This window comes from Citrus clementina, unplaced genomic scaffold (genome assembly GCF_000493195.1).
Source record: "Citrus clementina cultivar Clemenules unplaced genomic scaffold, Citrus_clementina_v1.0 scaffold_1, whole genome shotgun sequence".
NCBI lineage: Eukaryota > Viridiplantae > Streptophyta > Magnoliopsida > Sapindales > Rutaceae > Citrus > Citrus x clementina.
This window is the reverse complement of record NW_006263303.1, coordinates 21,067,605-21,080,437: the sequence shown is the minus strand read 5'-3', so window position 1 is coordinate 21,080,437 and position 12,833 is coordinate 21,067,605. Positions and strand designations below refer to the sequence as shown.

At 35.0% G+C, this 12,833-nt stretch overlaps 3 protein-coding genes across 3 annotated transcripts; 2 read left to right on the top strand and 1 right to left on the bottom strand.

Annotated features, from left to right (window-relative positions):
- Window positions 1-752: 752 nt before the first annotated feature.
- On the bottom strand, window positions 753-3,379 carry LOC112095866 (protein translation factor SUI1 homolog 2). The gene is made up of 5 exons (XM_024178439.1): window positions 3,199-3,379; window positions 2,637-2,718; window positions 1,429-1,634; window positions 1,276-1,329; window positions 753-1,150 (listed from the first exon to the last, which is right to left on the bottom strand). The coding sequence occupies exons 2-5, from the start codon at window positions 2,671-2,673 to the stop codon at window positions 1,106-1,108; spliced, it is 342 nt and encodes a 113-aa protein (XP_024034207.1). The 5' UTR covers window positions 2,674-2,718; window positions 3,199-3,379; the 3' UTR covers window positions 753-1,105.
- Window positions 3,380-4,854: 1,475 nt separating this feature from the next.
- On the top strand, window positions 4,855-5,313 carry LOC18054691 (2S seed storage protein 1). The gene has a single exon (XM_006452128.2). It carries the CDS (start codon window positions 4,855-4,857, stop codon window positions 5,311-5,313), a length of 459 nt encoding a protein of 152 aa, XP_006452191.1.
- Window positions 5,314-8,971: 3,658 nt separating this feature from the next.
- LOC18054689 (G-type lectin S-receptor-like serine/threonine-protein kinase At4g27290) lies at window positions 8,972-12,300 on the top strand. Its single transcript, XM_024178348.1, has 7 exons — window positions 8,972-10,244; window positions 10,504-10,608; window positions 10,710-10,927; window positions 11,001-11,211; window positions 11,338-11,575; window positions 11,668-11,815; window positions 11,989-12,300. The coding sequence occupies exons 1-7, from the start codon at window positions 8,972-8,974 to the stop codon at window positions 12,298-12,300; spliced, it is 2,505 nt and encodes an 834-aa protein (XP_024034116.1).
- The last annotated feature ends 533 nt before the right edge of the window (window positions 12,301-12,833 follow it).

Below are 12,833 nucleotides of genomic sequence, written 5' to 3'. Positions count from 1 at the left end.
AAATTGGTGAGCGACGGTGGTGATGAAAATGGGGCTCAACCAATGTCCTAAAATGTTTAGTGTTTGCAAGCTAGATTTCAATAGAAATTACGTATGACATAATATTTCTAATGGAAAAAAGATAAGAGAAAACTTGCGATGGTTCTTTTTCACAGCTAATGTCCTGATAACTTCCTTAATATTATTATAAGACATCATAATCATCACCTCCACATAAAATCCTTTGTTGAATAAGAAATTTTTTTTTTTTATTTTTTTTTTTTTGATGCATACAACTGGCGACCCAAACAATCGACATCATGTACTTATTATGAGAAGAACTAAGAAATCTGTGCCCTTTGAATGAATTCAAAGCCCTAACAAATAGAATATGAAAAGCTATTGATGACCCATTTTCAAGAAATTGCATCTCCCATCACAACATTGTAATTGACCCAGCGCGCTCTCAAAAACTACTGCAAGTGAACCAGTTGCATCAGAAAAATTAATAAAAACATTTTCCGTTCCAGAAGCCTCTCTGCCTCGTCTCTCAACGACTCAACCTTTCTTTCTGTCCACTTAAAAGTGTAACCAAAAATTTAGATGCACGTTGAATTTACTCCACACATTTAAATATCTGCGATGGTTATTTTACTTTCAATTACTCTTAAAAAACAAATTACCACTTGCGAGGGGAAAAAAATTTTTTTGAAGTCTAGGATCAGCTGCCACAGCGAAAACATCTCAAAACTTGTACCACAACCCGAACAGTTACTCACAGAACATCCATAGCTTTCTATTAAGCACATCCCAACTCTCAGCAAATTATTCCTTCTAGTACCCATTAAAATTAGATGATAACTTTGGATAATAATTTGTACTTACAACATACGAGCAAACTATACTGCATCACATAACCATAATCATCCCACATTACATAAAACCGAGAACTAGGAAACATCAGTGGCACAAAAACAGATAAAACAATACTAAACCAACACAGGAGATGATATAACAGCACCACCACATACAATTTTTTTTTTTTTTAATAGTATCAATAGCATGTTCTGCACTGCACTGACGAACGCGGGTCACCAAATGTGCAGAAACGGAAGTTGCTGTTTACTTAAAAGCCATGCATTTTGATATGTTCCTTCTTCACAATCCCAGCCTGTTGCCCCAATAAATAAATAAAAAAAAATCAGGAACTTGATTTCGTACCATAACCTTTAGGAATTGGCTCTTGCCTATTGCCTTGAGAATATAAATAATGGTAGACTGAGAAAAGAATATTACCTGAACAAGGAACGTAGATACATTCTTCCGCTGGTCACCTTGGAGTTGAATGACCTATATACAAACAGAAGGATAAGAAATCAAATAAAAATAAATAAAATAAAACAAATAATGATAATAATTAATCGCTTAAGCTAGAGATCAAAAGTGCACCTGTCCTAGTTCAGGATCCTGGACCACTGTTCCATTGCAGCAAAATTCCTTTTTGAGGTCCTTGAGGATTTTGTTGTAACTAAATTCTTTCTTCAACCCCTGGACAGTTGTCAGGCTTTTCCTACCATTCCGTTGCTGAACACGGATATGCACATACTCTTTTGAACCAGCACCTGAGTCCTCAGCCTTTGCATCAGCAAACGGGTCTACCACCCACAAAGGAACAGAAGGTTAGATTTTTATGAACAAAGGAATGAGGAATTTATAGGTAAAATCATCATCAACAAGGAGAACAACTAAAAAGGGTAAAGTGTTATTGGTCATTTCAACGACCATAAGCTAAATAAGAACCAAATGCAACAAATATCCACTATGATATGAGAAGTCAACAACTGAATACCTCACCAACTATAAATTAGAAGCAAAGGCACCTATATTTTGATTTCCATCTTTGCATATAGGTATGCTTCGAACTGTAACGCAAATTGGCTAAAATTAAGGGTCCTTATAGTTTGATTTACAACCACAAGATTTTAAAGGCAGCATGTGATTTAAGTAAGAAATGAAAAATCATGGCCATTGCCATATATAAATTCCACAACTCAAGAACAGGCAAAAAGGCATTAGAACTAACACTTTTAACCACATAACCTTTCACCAATAAGTTCAAAACTGAACCTCAAATGGAAAGCCGCTTAAGAGCAGCAACTTGCTACCACTGCATACTAGAAGTCAGCTAGGAGAAGCATGCCTGTCATTGGCCAATAGGCCTGAGCCAATAGCCTCTATATCTGGTATCACGCGAAAATACATAAAAGACATACATTGCCATACGTTTACAACCTATATCAACATATCTTTACGGCCTTTATGTTTTTCAACTTTTAATTAATTATTTTGCACATTCAATGACGCTTCATAAACCTGCCAAAATTCCATAAACCTTTCATATGGTGGATGAAGTTACTCAACTCAAAATGTTTTCACAAGTTACTTGGTGGGTCCTACTCCAATTCTACTATAATCTTGTCTGCCACCAAGTCCGATCCTACACCTCTGTTGTTTCACACCCACTAACTCAGAACATGATTTTTAACAAACATTCGAGTTTGTGCTTGAAAAGACGCTTTCCCTCCCAATTCTCATGCAAAGAGCCAAGAATTGTGCAGACTAAAAATTAAATATGTCATAGATTTAAGCGGACTTACCAAAGGCAGCAGGAACCTGGATATCAAAATCAGACATGAACCTCAGCTGATGCAAGGGGCCCAACAACCGGAATGCTCAGACCTGGATCACAACAAAGACAAAATCAAATCAGAAACTGCTCGAATAAAAACGAATTCAATTGATTCAACACAAGAGCTAGAATCACAATTAATTCCATCCAATTGACAATTGCCTTCTACGCTAAACAACCAGATCCCAAACCTCTCAGTAAAATTTCGGCATCCCCAAATGGCAACACCAATAAAATTTCAAAAGGCAGATCAAGACTAGGCCCAAAAAAAAAAATAAATAAAATAAAATCAACTACCCAAATAAAAAATAAAAGGAAAAAATGAGCTCAAATTACAAAACCCAGAAAGATTTGATTTTTGAATTAACCCAATAAAACAATCACCAATATCACATAAGGAAGAGATCTATTAGACTCATACAACACATAAGCAATAATTTCAAGTAATAACACAAAAACAAAAAAATAATTTAAAAAATAAAAATTCAACGAACAGAATGAAATCGTACAGAATTGGATATTGGGATTACCTGATCCGAAGATTAGGGTTTAATAATCGAGATAGTCCGATCTGATAAGATCAAAAAGAAACCCTAAATCGGATTCGTATAAGTCTGAAGCTCGTTCTTGGTGACAGAGAGTTAGGGAGAAATATCCAGAAAAAGGAAGCAAATATGTAAATTACAAACAAAGTTCGTTTTTCAGGCTTAGGTTGGTTACTACGCTCGAGAAGGAGCGTTACATATACGCGCATTTTTGGGAGTAAATTAGCGAAGAACAGAAAGATCACGTGGCGGTGAAACTTGAAGCGAGTGTGTTTTCGTAGTGAGGAGGGGGAGTGGGTGAGAATACTGAGATGAAGGGTAGAATTGTCAATGTAAGTTTTTTTTTTTATTGGTACTTGGTACGTTTCCTCGTGAAAAACGTTGTGACTTTTCTTCTTCTGAGATCTTCTACGGGCTTTTTTAGCTTGAATTTCCTGAAACGTAACGCTCTCGGTTCTCACGTGTTCCAAATCCAGGTATCAAAATTGTGCACTGGCCCGATCAGGCCCAAGGTGGTGTTTTACTTCACAGCTTGTTTCCATTTTCATTTTCCGACACACAAATTGATTTCATGTATGTTTAACAAAAGTCATGAATATGTTAAAAAGGTAAATTCATTTTTATTTTCTAACAAACTATTTTAGCCTCATAAAATAATATTTTATTAAAATAAGGAATCAACATTTCTCTTAGTAAAAATATGACATTTTTATATTATGTTATCTATAGCAATAATTGGCCGGCCCAATTAGTGTGTACACACACATGCTTTTGTAACAAAATGAATGACCATTTACTTTTTTCACAGGGAATATGGTATTTTCATTTTGACGTTTTTATTTACTTTTTCATAGGGAATATGGTATTTGGAATTACCCATCCCATATTCACAACAACATCATCTAACATGTCTAGTTTGTCTAAGGATGCCAATAGTTTCTATTAATTTTTTCTACATTTAGTTTTAAGTTTTTGCAAAGCATATAATTATAAATTGATTTCTTCCTGGAGATTTTAACTTAAAAAAGAATATATGTCTTGAATGATAAAGTCTCATTACGTCTTCTGACTAGACATCATTTTGTTTTTCATTTAATAAATTTTTCTCCTAATCCATATCATCAAGGAAAATAATAAATTTGTGTATAGAAATTAGGTAAAAGTATGTTACATAAATAAATCAAATCTAGATTCTTTTTTGCTCGGAAAAGAAATCTAAAAGAGTTAAATAGAAACAAATTAAATACATTGGAAATTTATACTTATGAATAAATTGTTATTACTCTCATGTTTCACTCTTGACAATATACAGTATTGGATCTATTTGAAGATTTTGATTCTGTTGCATAAAGAACAAAGCTGTATAAGAGTTCCCAAGCAATTTCCTGCAGTTACCAAAATTTTAAAATCCCAAGGCAGGCAGTTTAATTTTGCATGCATGCACAAACAAAAACCTCAATTGCCAGCAAATTGCATGAAACATCTACGTGTGACAATGAGTTGCAACCATCAAACACCTGCCCTGATTACCACTCCATCTAACACGTATCCGCCATGCATACACCTTCATTTTGCTATAAAGATCCCTTCACCACCACCCCGAACTCTCACCATCGACCTAGAAAGCCCTAACAAGCGGCAATGGCAAATAAGCTCATTCTCCTTCTATCTACTTTCGCTCTCTTCCTCCTCGTTGCCAACTCCTCGATCTACCGCACCACCATTTTCATCGACGAAGAAAACCCCTCCCAGCAGAGCTGCGAGCAGCAGATACAGCAGCAGCAGCAACTCCGCCAGTGCCAGATGCACTTGAGGCAGCAGGTCCGCGACCGGCAGCAGGAAGGGGAGGACGGCCTGTGGGGCAGCAGCCTTGGCGACAATCAACAACAGCAGTATCTTCGACAATGCTGCCAACAACTGCAGCAGCTGGACAACAGATGCCGCTGCCCGGGGCTAGAGCAAGCGTTGAGAAGCCAGCTGCAGCAAGGACAGATACAGGGCGGGATGTTGCGACAAGCTTATGAGTCGGCCAGTCAAATTCCTCGCAAGTGCAACATTTCTCCAAGGCAGGGCTGTGACTTCAGTTCACCTTACTTCTAGATACGTGTTTCTAATAATAATGGCTAGCGTGTGTGCTCTGGTGGTGCCCCCGGGGTGGGGCGGGGGGGTGGGTGGGAGTGCATGATATATGCATGCAAGTTAGTAATAAAATTAAGTTCACTGTTAAAGAGTGACTAGCTTTAGAGTATAATAAATCACGTCGTCGTGTGTCTTTAATTTGCCTGTAGGTGATGAGTAGTGTGTAATTATGTAGACTTAATAGGCTGCAGTGTGGAATCGAAGTCGCTTTATTAAGAAAAGAGTGTTATCTTTGTTAATTTCTTATAGTGTACTTTGTTTTACTCTGGTTTCTACATTTATCACCTGAGCTTGTCCAATTATACCACACTATCATGGCAATGAAAATTAATTAATCTCCTGTTTAGGGAGCTCCATTACAAATGATAATATGTAAAGACTAACATTGAAAAATAGTAATTTATAGAACAGCTGGGGGTGGGCCTTGCGAGGATTCAGTAAATATTGTTTCACCTGCTTAATAAACATAACTTGAACGACCAAAATCTTTTATCTTAATAAGAGGTTCTGGTGGAAGAGACAGTTTTATGTAGTGTTCAATACCGACCGTTACCCCTGCGGATAGTAGTGTGGCAGCGGGCATATTAATTTCTATGCACCTTTTCTTAAAGAAAGAGGAAAAAAAAAATTTACCCTCTTATTTCTAAATTCTTATATCATAGCTTTACTAAAAAGTATGTTAGTTTATCTATTATGGCCCTCCGTACTCATCATTTATCCCAGCCCTCCCAGTTTTATTGTTTGGGTGGTGATATTTTCCACCCATCCCTTTAGAAAAATAGAAAAATAATTATAAAAAAGAAAATTATTTACTGTTCACTATTTTTTTACTGTTTTTTTAAATATATAATTTTTTTTCACTTATTTTTTTATTATTTTTCAAAAATGCATAATTTTTTTTGCAGCGCTCCATCTGAAGTTAATATTTTTTTCATTGGTTCACCCTCGTTATAACACTGTTAGAATTTTACTAACATCATAAGGGTAAAATTATTATTTTACAATGACACAGTGGTGCAAAGGTGACAAAAATATAATTTTAAGTGGAGTTTAGAAAAAAAATTAAGAATTGTGTATTTAAAAAAAAACAAAAAAATAAGTGGTCGATGGATAATTTATCTTTTACATTTGAGGGTAAAAAAGTCATTTATATAATATTCCGTTAGTTTTCTTAACGGTCTCCAAATAAAAGTGGAAAAGTAAAAAAAATGTAATTTCAGGTGGATTCCAAAAAAAAAAAATTGTGGATTTTTGAAAAAGTTAAAAAAACGGGTGGACGGTGGATAATTTTCCTTATAAAAATTAATACTAGTTTTAAAATTTTAAATAAAGAAGAAACTTGATTAATTAACTAATTAAATTCTCCTTGATTGTTTAAATTTATAACACAAAAAATACGTGTTTTGGACATCTACAGTAAAATTTTGGAGATCTACAGTAAAGTTCCAAAAGTCTATTAATTTAAAAAATATTAATATATTGATAAATTGATAGTTATTAATTTATTAATTAATAATAAGAAATTTTTTTAAATATATATGCAGTATAATTAGAGAATGTAATGAGTTTGTCAAGAACCTGTATGATAAGATTATGATAAGATTATAGTTATTAATGTAATATTAATTACTAAATTTGAACTTATAGTATTAGAATTTTTTTAATACTTAACAACAATAATAATAATAAAAATTTCTTAAGGGTTAACTTAATTGTTAACTTAAACTTACATAGAGTTATAAATCATAGTTCACAATAATATTAATACATATTTATAAAATCACGATATTTATAATTTTATTCATTAAAATCATGATATCAATTATTTATTTAATAAATTATAAATATAAATCAATTATAGTATTTTTTTAAACTAAGAATTAAATGAATTTAAAAAATTTAATTTCAAGTTATTTGTAAAATCATAAAATTTTAAGTTTACTTTTATTAAAAAATAAAACGTGCTTATTGCAGGCTTTTTTATCGCGTCGTGCTTAGCCCATTTTTAATTATGTTGTGTTTTTAAGGCCCGCATACCTAAAATTCTAAGCCTGGCCCGACCCACATGCGTGCCGTGCCGCGTACTCTGCTGAAACGTGCTCATGTCGTACTGTGCTGTACGAACACCTGTCGTACCACGTGTCATCCGGCCCATTGGCCATCTCTACTTTTAAGTAAGTTGGGACAAAGACAAGATGAGTCAAAAAATGAGATGATGTTTTTAGCTTTGGAGTATTGCTATTGGAAACACCGAGTAAAAAGAAGAATACCCACTTCTATGATACCGATGCACTTACCCTTGGCCATGCAAGTGTCAAGATTTCTCACTTTTTTCTCTTCTTTCTTTTTTGTTCTTTAATCTAGTAAAAATCCTAATAGAACAAAAAGCTTGATTATTGAAGTGGAAAAGTAAAGAGCTTCCTACATCAGTAGAATCAGTGCGAGAGCTGGCTTATTCATTCAGCATTTGAATGATCTGTTTTGCTTCAGGTATGGAATCTGTGGAGTGATGGTAGAGCCTGGGAACTGAAGGGTCCTATATTGGAAAATGAAGCATCTTATCCAATACTGAAGAGATACATGAACATGGTCCTTCTCTCTGTTGGAGAGAATGCAACAGATAGACCAGCCATGTCAGAACTTGTCTCAATGCATTCAAATGAGGTTGCCAACTTACTTTCTCCCAAACAGCCTGCTTTTTTTATATGTGAGAGTTATGAAATATTCAGTTCTACCCACAAATATGCAGGCTGAAGCTTCTTCAATGAATTGCTTAATCCATCCAGAGATCAAGCTCGATAGCTATTTGAACCCTGCTTTATGTGCTTTAGTTAGGAAAAAAAATCAAATGTTTGATACATTGCTTAGAATCACAGTGTTTTTTTTTTTTTTTTTAAAGCTGAGAAACGGAGCTGAATTTCTTTTCTTGTAGACAACAAATGAATGTGTACTACATCACTCTTTATACAATCTTTGGACGTGATGCTTCAGCTAAATCTAATCTTGCAAGTGGTGAATCTGATAGCTTGAACTAACCATTTTATTAGTAGTGTTGTTAACAACTGAGTAACTGACGTTGCTTACACTGATTATTATAAGTTAAGTTTTATTTTTTTAATATTCAAAATAATTTAACATTGTAAATATTTATTATTTTACTGTTGTATGATCAGCAGTGAAGTTTATCTGTAACACTGATGATTATAAGTTAGGATTTTCGACCATTGGATATTGCTATAAATCGCTATCAAAATTTAGTTTAAGAGAATAATTTCTCATCAAAGAAATTTCTCATTTCTTACGTAAGTTTGAAATATCTAGCGATAAAGTCAAGTCGAGTTATGATTTTGGAACCACAAACCATTAGCCTTGAGAAATGGAAGGATACCACGCAGGAAGTCCTGAAGTAATTAAAATAACTCCTTTTTCAACAAGTGAATAATTTTTAACTATTTTACTAAAGTTTTGAAGAGTCTGCAAGACTTCAAAATTCAACACCAGGAGGTCAATTCAATAGACTTGTTCAACACCCCGTTAGGACTGATATTTTAGAAGATGAATATTAATTCTATTTCAATCAATCTCAAAACACTTTGATATTTTTCATCCAGTTTTGAGAATGGAGAACCTTTCTAGCTTCTACATCATCAGTTATTTGACCTCTTTGTTGGCCTTGCAGTTTTCGTTAGCAGCAGACTCAATAACTCCAGCAACATTCATCCGTGATGGTGAGAAGTTGGTTTCACCATCTCAAAGGTTTGAACTAGGCTTCTTCTCTCCTGGTAATTCAAAGAACAGGTACTTGGGAGTATGGTATAAGAAGAGCCCTGACACAGTTGTTTGGGTCGCTAATAGAAATTGCCCAATTCTTGATCCACATGGAATTTTAGCTATTAACAACAATGGGAACCTTGTGCTTCTCAACCAAGCAAATGGCACTATCTGGTCTTCGAACATGTCTAAAGAAGCAAAAAGTCCAGTGGCACAGCTGTTAGATACCGGAAACCTTGTTCTAAGGGAAAATTTTAGCAATAATACTTCTGAAGGTAGCTATCTGTGGCAGAGCTTTGACTTCCCATCAGACACTCTGTTACCGGGCATGAAGGTGGGTTGGGATTTAAAGACTGGTCGGGAACGATATTTAACGTCGTGGAGAACCGCTGATGATCCATCCCCAGGAAAATTCACTTACAGACTTGACATACATGTGTTACCTCAAATTTTTCTTTACAAGGGATCGCTGAAGTTAGCCCGTATTGGACCGTGGAATGGATTTATCTTTGAAGATGGTCCTACATTTATAGACTATCTTTACAAAATAATTTTGGTAGATACGGAAGATGAAATTTATTACAGGTATGAATCCTACAACAATTTAAGCATAATGATGTTAAAAATCAACCCATTAGGCAAGATCCAGCGGCTATTATGGAACGAGGGGAGTTCTGGATGGCAAGTCATGTTCTCAGCCCCCGGTGATGTTTGTCAAAATTATGGGCATTGTGGTGCTAACAGTATTTGCAATGTTGATAATCCACCTAAGTGTGAGTGCTTGAAGGGATTCAAACCCAATTCACAACACAACCAAACATGGGCTACAACATGCGTGAGAAGCCATTTGTCAGATTGCAAAACCGCAAACCAGTTTAAAAGGTTTGATGACATGAAAGTGCCTGACTTGCTAGATGTTTCGCTAAATGAGGGTATGAATCTTGAGGAATGTGGGGCTGAGTGCTTGAATAACTGCACCTGTAGAGCTTATGCCTACTTCAACCTAACCAGAGGAGGCAGTGGCTGTTTAATGTGGTTTGGGGACCTGATTGATATGAGAAAGACACTTGCAAACCTTACCGGACAGTCTATCTACTTACGAGTACCAGCTTCAGAACCAGGTACATTATTGCATTTTTGAAGTTGATATTGCAAAGCTTTCAGCTTCTTTGCTATTGCAAGGCTTCCTTCTAAAAGCTGTGCCTTCCGATTAAATCGAATTACACTTGCCTACTTGTTTCAGGAATTGAATGTTATAAACCACATGAGCCACAATAATACAGAGAGAAACTAAAACAAAGCAGGGGTTATTTGGCTATTTCCCAGTTTTTCCGGCAAAATGAAACTGGGAATTGATAGCAAATATATTTTTGGGTGTAGGAAAGAAGAGGCCACTATGGATAGTGGTACTAGCTGCTCTTCCAGTGGCAATTCTTCCCGCTTTTCTCATATTTTATCGAAGGAAGAAAAAGCTCAAAGAGAAAGGTGACATCCTTTTAAATCACTGTCTTATGTTTTGCGTCCCCATGAGTCTATGAGTGCACATGACAAAACGTATGCTCATATTTTTTATAACCGGCATACAGAAAGAAGAACCGAAGCAAGCCAAGATATGTTATTATTTGAAATAAATATGGGCAATATGAGCAGAGCAAAGGAATTCTGTGAGGGAGATAGCGCTGGAACGGGAAAGAGTAAGGAATCTTGGTTTCTCTTTTTCAGCTTGTCTAGCATATCAGCAGCTACAGATAATTTCTCGGAAGAAAATAAGCTAGGCGAAGGTGGCTTTGGGCCTGTTTATAAGGTAGCATTCTTGTGAACTTTGCTACAATAAACAGAGTATAGAGCGTTATGTTGAAATATGCAATTGGAAACAGGGTAAACTACTTAATGGAGAGGAAGTTGCAGTTAAAAGGCTCTCTAGTAAGTCAGGACAAGGACTAGAAGAGTTTAAAAATGAGATGATGCTGATAGCAAAACTTCAACACAGGAACCTTGTCAGACTCTTCGGCTGCTGTATTGAACAGGGCGAAAAGATTTCGATATATGAGTACATGGCTAACAAAAGCTTGGATTTTTTCATTTTTGGTATTTTTTTTCCATCATTCAAGAAATAAATATTTACAATTTCTCGCTGACTTTTATCTGTACCCATTGTTTTAACCTGTACCATTTCATATTATAAATATTCCTCAAGGTTTGATATTGTAACAGATCCTGCTAGGAAAGATCTATTAGATTGGACAACACGTGTTCGAATTATTGAAGGAGTTGCTCAAGGACTTCTATATCTTCACCAGTATTCAAGATTAAGAGTTATTCACAGAGATCTCAAGGCAAGTAATGTTCTCTTAGATAGTGACATGAATCCAAAAATATCTGATTTTGGCATCGCAAGAACGTTTGGTGGTGATGAGATGCAATCAAATACGAATCGGATAGTTGGAACTTAGTAAGTAAATTTGATTCCTAAGACTATTTAAATCCTCATGCAAATATCATTTGCTTTCATTGTTGAATATTTGATGAAACAATGAATTTCAGTGGTTATATGTCGCCTGAGTACGCTTTGCACGGCCTATTCTCTATCAAATCTGATGTGTTTAGCTTTGGAGTGTTACTGTTGGAAATACTGAGTAGCAAGAAGAATACACGCTTTTATAATACTGATTCCCTTACCCTTCTTGGCCATGTAAGTGAGAATATTTCTCATTTATTTCAGCATATTACAATGAATCTAGCAATAACTGTGAAGGAATAAAGTTTGATTATTGAATTGGAAATGTTAAGAATTTCCTATACGCAGAACTAAAATGATGGCTGACTTATTCATTTAGCATTTTGAATTTTTTTTTTCTACTTCAGGCTTGGAATTTGTGGAAGGATGACAAAGCCTGGAAGTTGCTGGATCCGACAATGCAAAATGAAGCACTGTATTCGATGGTGACGAGATACATTAAGGTGGCCCTTTTATGTGTTCAAGAGAATGCAACAGATAGACCAACCATGTTGGAAGTTGTCGCAATGCTAAAAGACGAGATTGTTAATTTGCCTTCCCCACATCAGCCTGCTTTCTCATATGTGCAAATTGTGGAAAGGTCAGTTCTGCTAGCAAATATTAATGCTGAAGCCTCTTTAGGAAACTGCTTAACACTTTCAGTGGTAGATGCTCGATAGCCATATGAGCCTTACTCTATGTTCTCAGTTAGAAAGGAATCAAATGTTTTGATATTTTCCTTAGAACTAGAGTGTTTCTTTGTTAGAACAAGTACAAAATCTGAGAGACATTGAGCTGGACTTTTCTTTTCTTATTAAAAAGAAATGAATTTGTACTACACTATTTATACCATTTGTAATTGTGAAGATTAAGCTATAGCTAATCTTCCAAGTGGCCTAACTAATAGCATGAATTAGGCACTTTATTAACCGTTTGGTTATCAACTCTTTTAATTTACCTTCTCCCAGACAGCTGGCTTTTCTATCTATGAGAATTATAGAAAACTCAGCTATAACTAACTTGTATCATTTACAATTATAGATGTTTGGAGTTAATTTTCTTTGTAAATATTGTAAATGATTTTGTGTACAGGTTTTAAGTGTGTTTTCATAATAGGTGTGTAACAGTGTGATAAGGTTTGTATCGTAATTTTTTCATTATCTATTTATTCTCTTTGGTCGTGAAATGACTAAAATATCTCTAAAATAAATAA

Coding starts and splice junctions, on each gene's coding strand:
- LOC18054689 (XM_024178348.1), top strand. CDS start 8,972: ATGGAGAACCTTTCTAGCTTCTACATCATCAGTTATTTGACCTCTTTG. Junction 10,928..11,000: donor GCTTTGGGCCTGTTTATAAG/GTAGCATTCTTG, acceptor AATTGGAAACAG/GGTAAACTACTTAATGGAGA. Junction 11,816..11,988: donor CCCTTACCCTTCTTGGCCAT/GTAAGTGAGAAT, acceptor TTTCTACTTCAG/GCTTGGAATTTGTGGAAGGA.
- LOC112095866 (XM_024178439.1), bottom strand. CDS start 2,673: ATGTCTGATTTTGATATCCAGGTTCCTGCTGCCTTTG. Junction 1,635..2,636: donor CCAGGTTCCTGCTGCCTTTG/GTAAGTCCGCTT, acceptor TGTGGGTGGTAG/ACCCGTTTGCTGATGCAAAG. Junction 1,330..1,428: donor AGGATCCTGAACTAGGACAG/GTGCACTTTTGA, acceptor GTTTGTATATAG/GTCATTCAACTCCAAGGTGA.
- LOC18054691 (XM_006452128.2), top strand. CDS start 4,855: ATGGCAAATAAGCTCATTCTCCTTCTATCTACTTTCGCTCTCTTCCTC.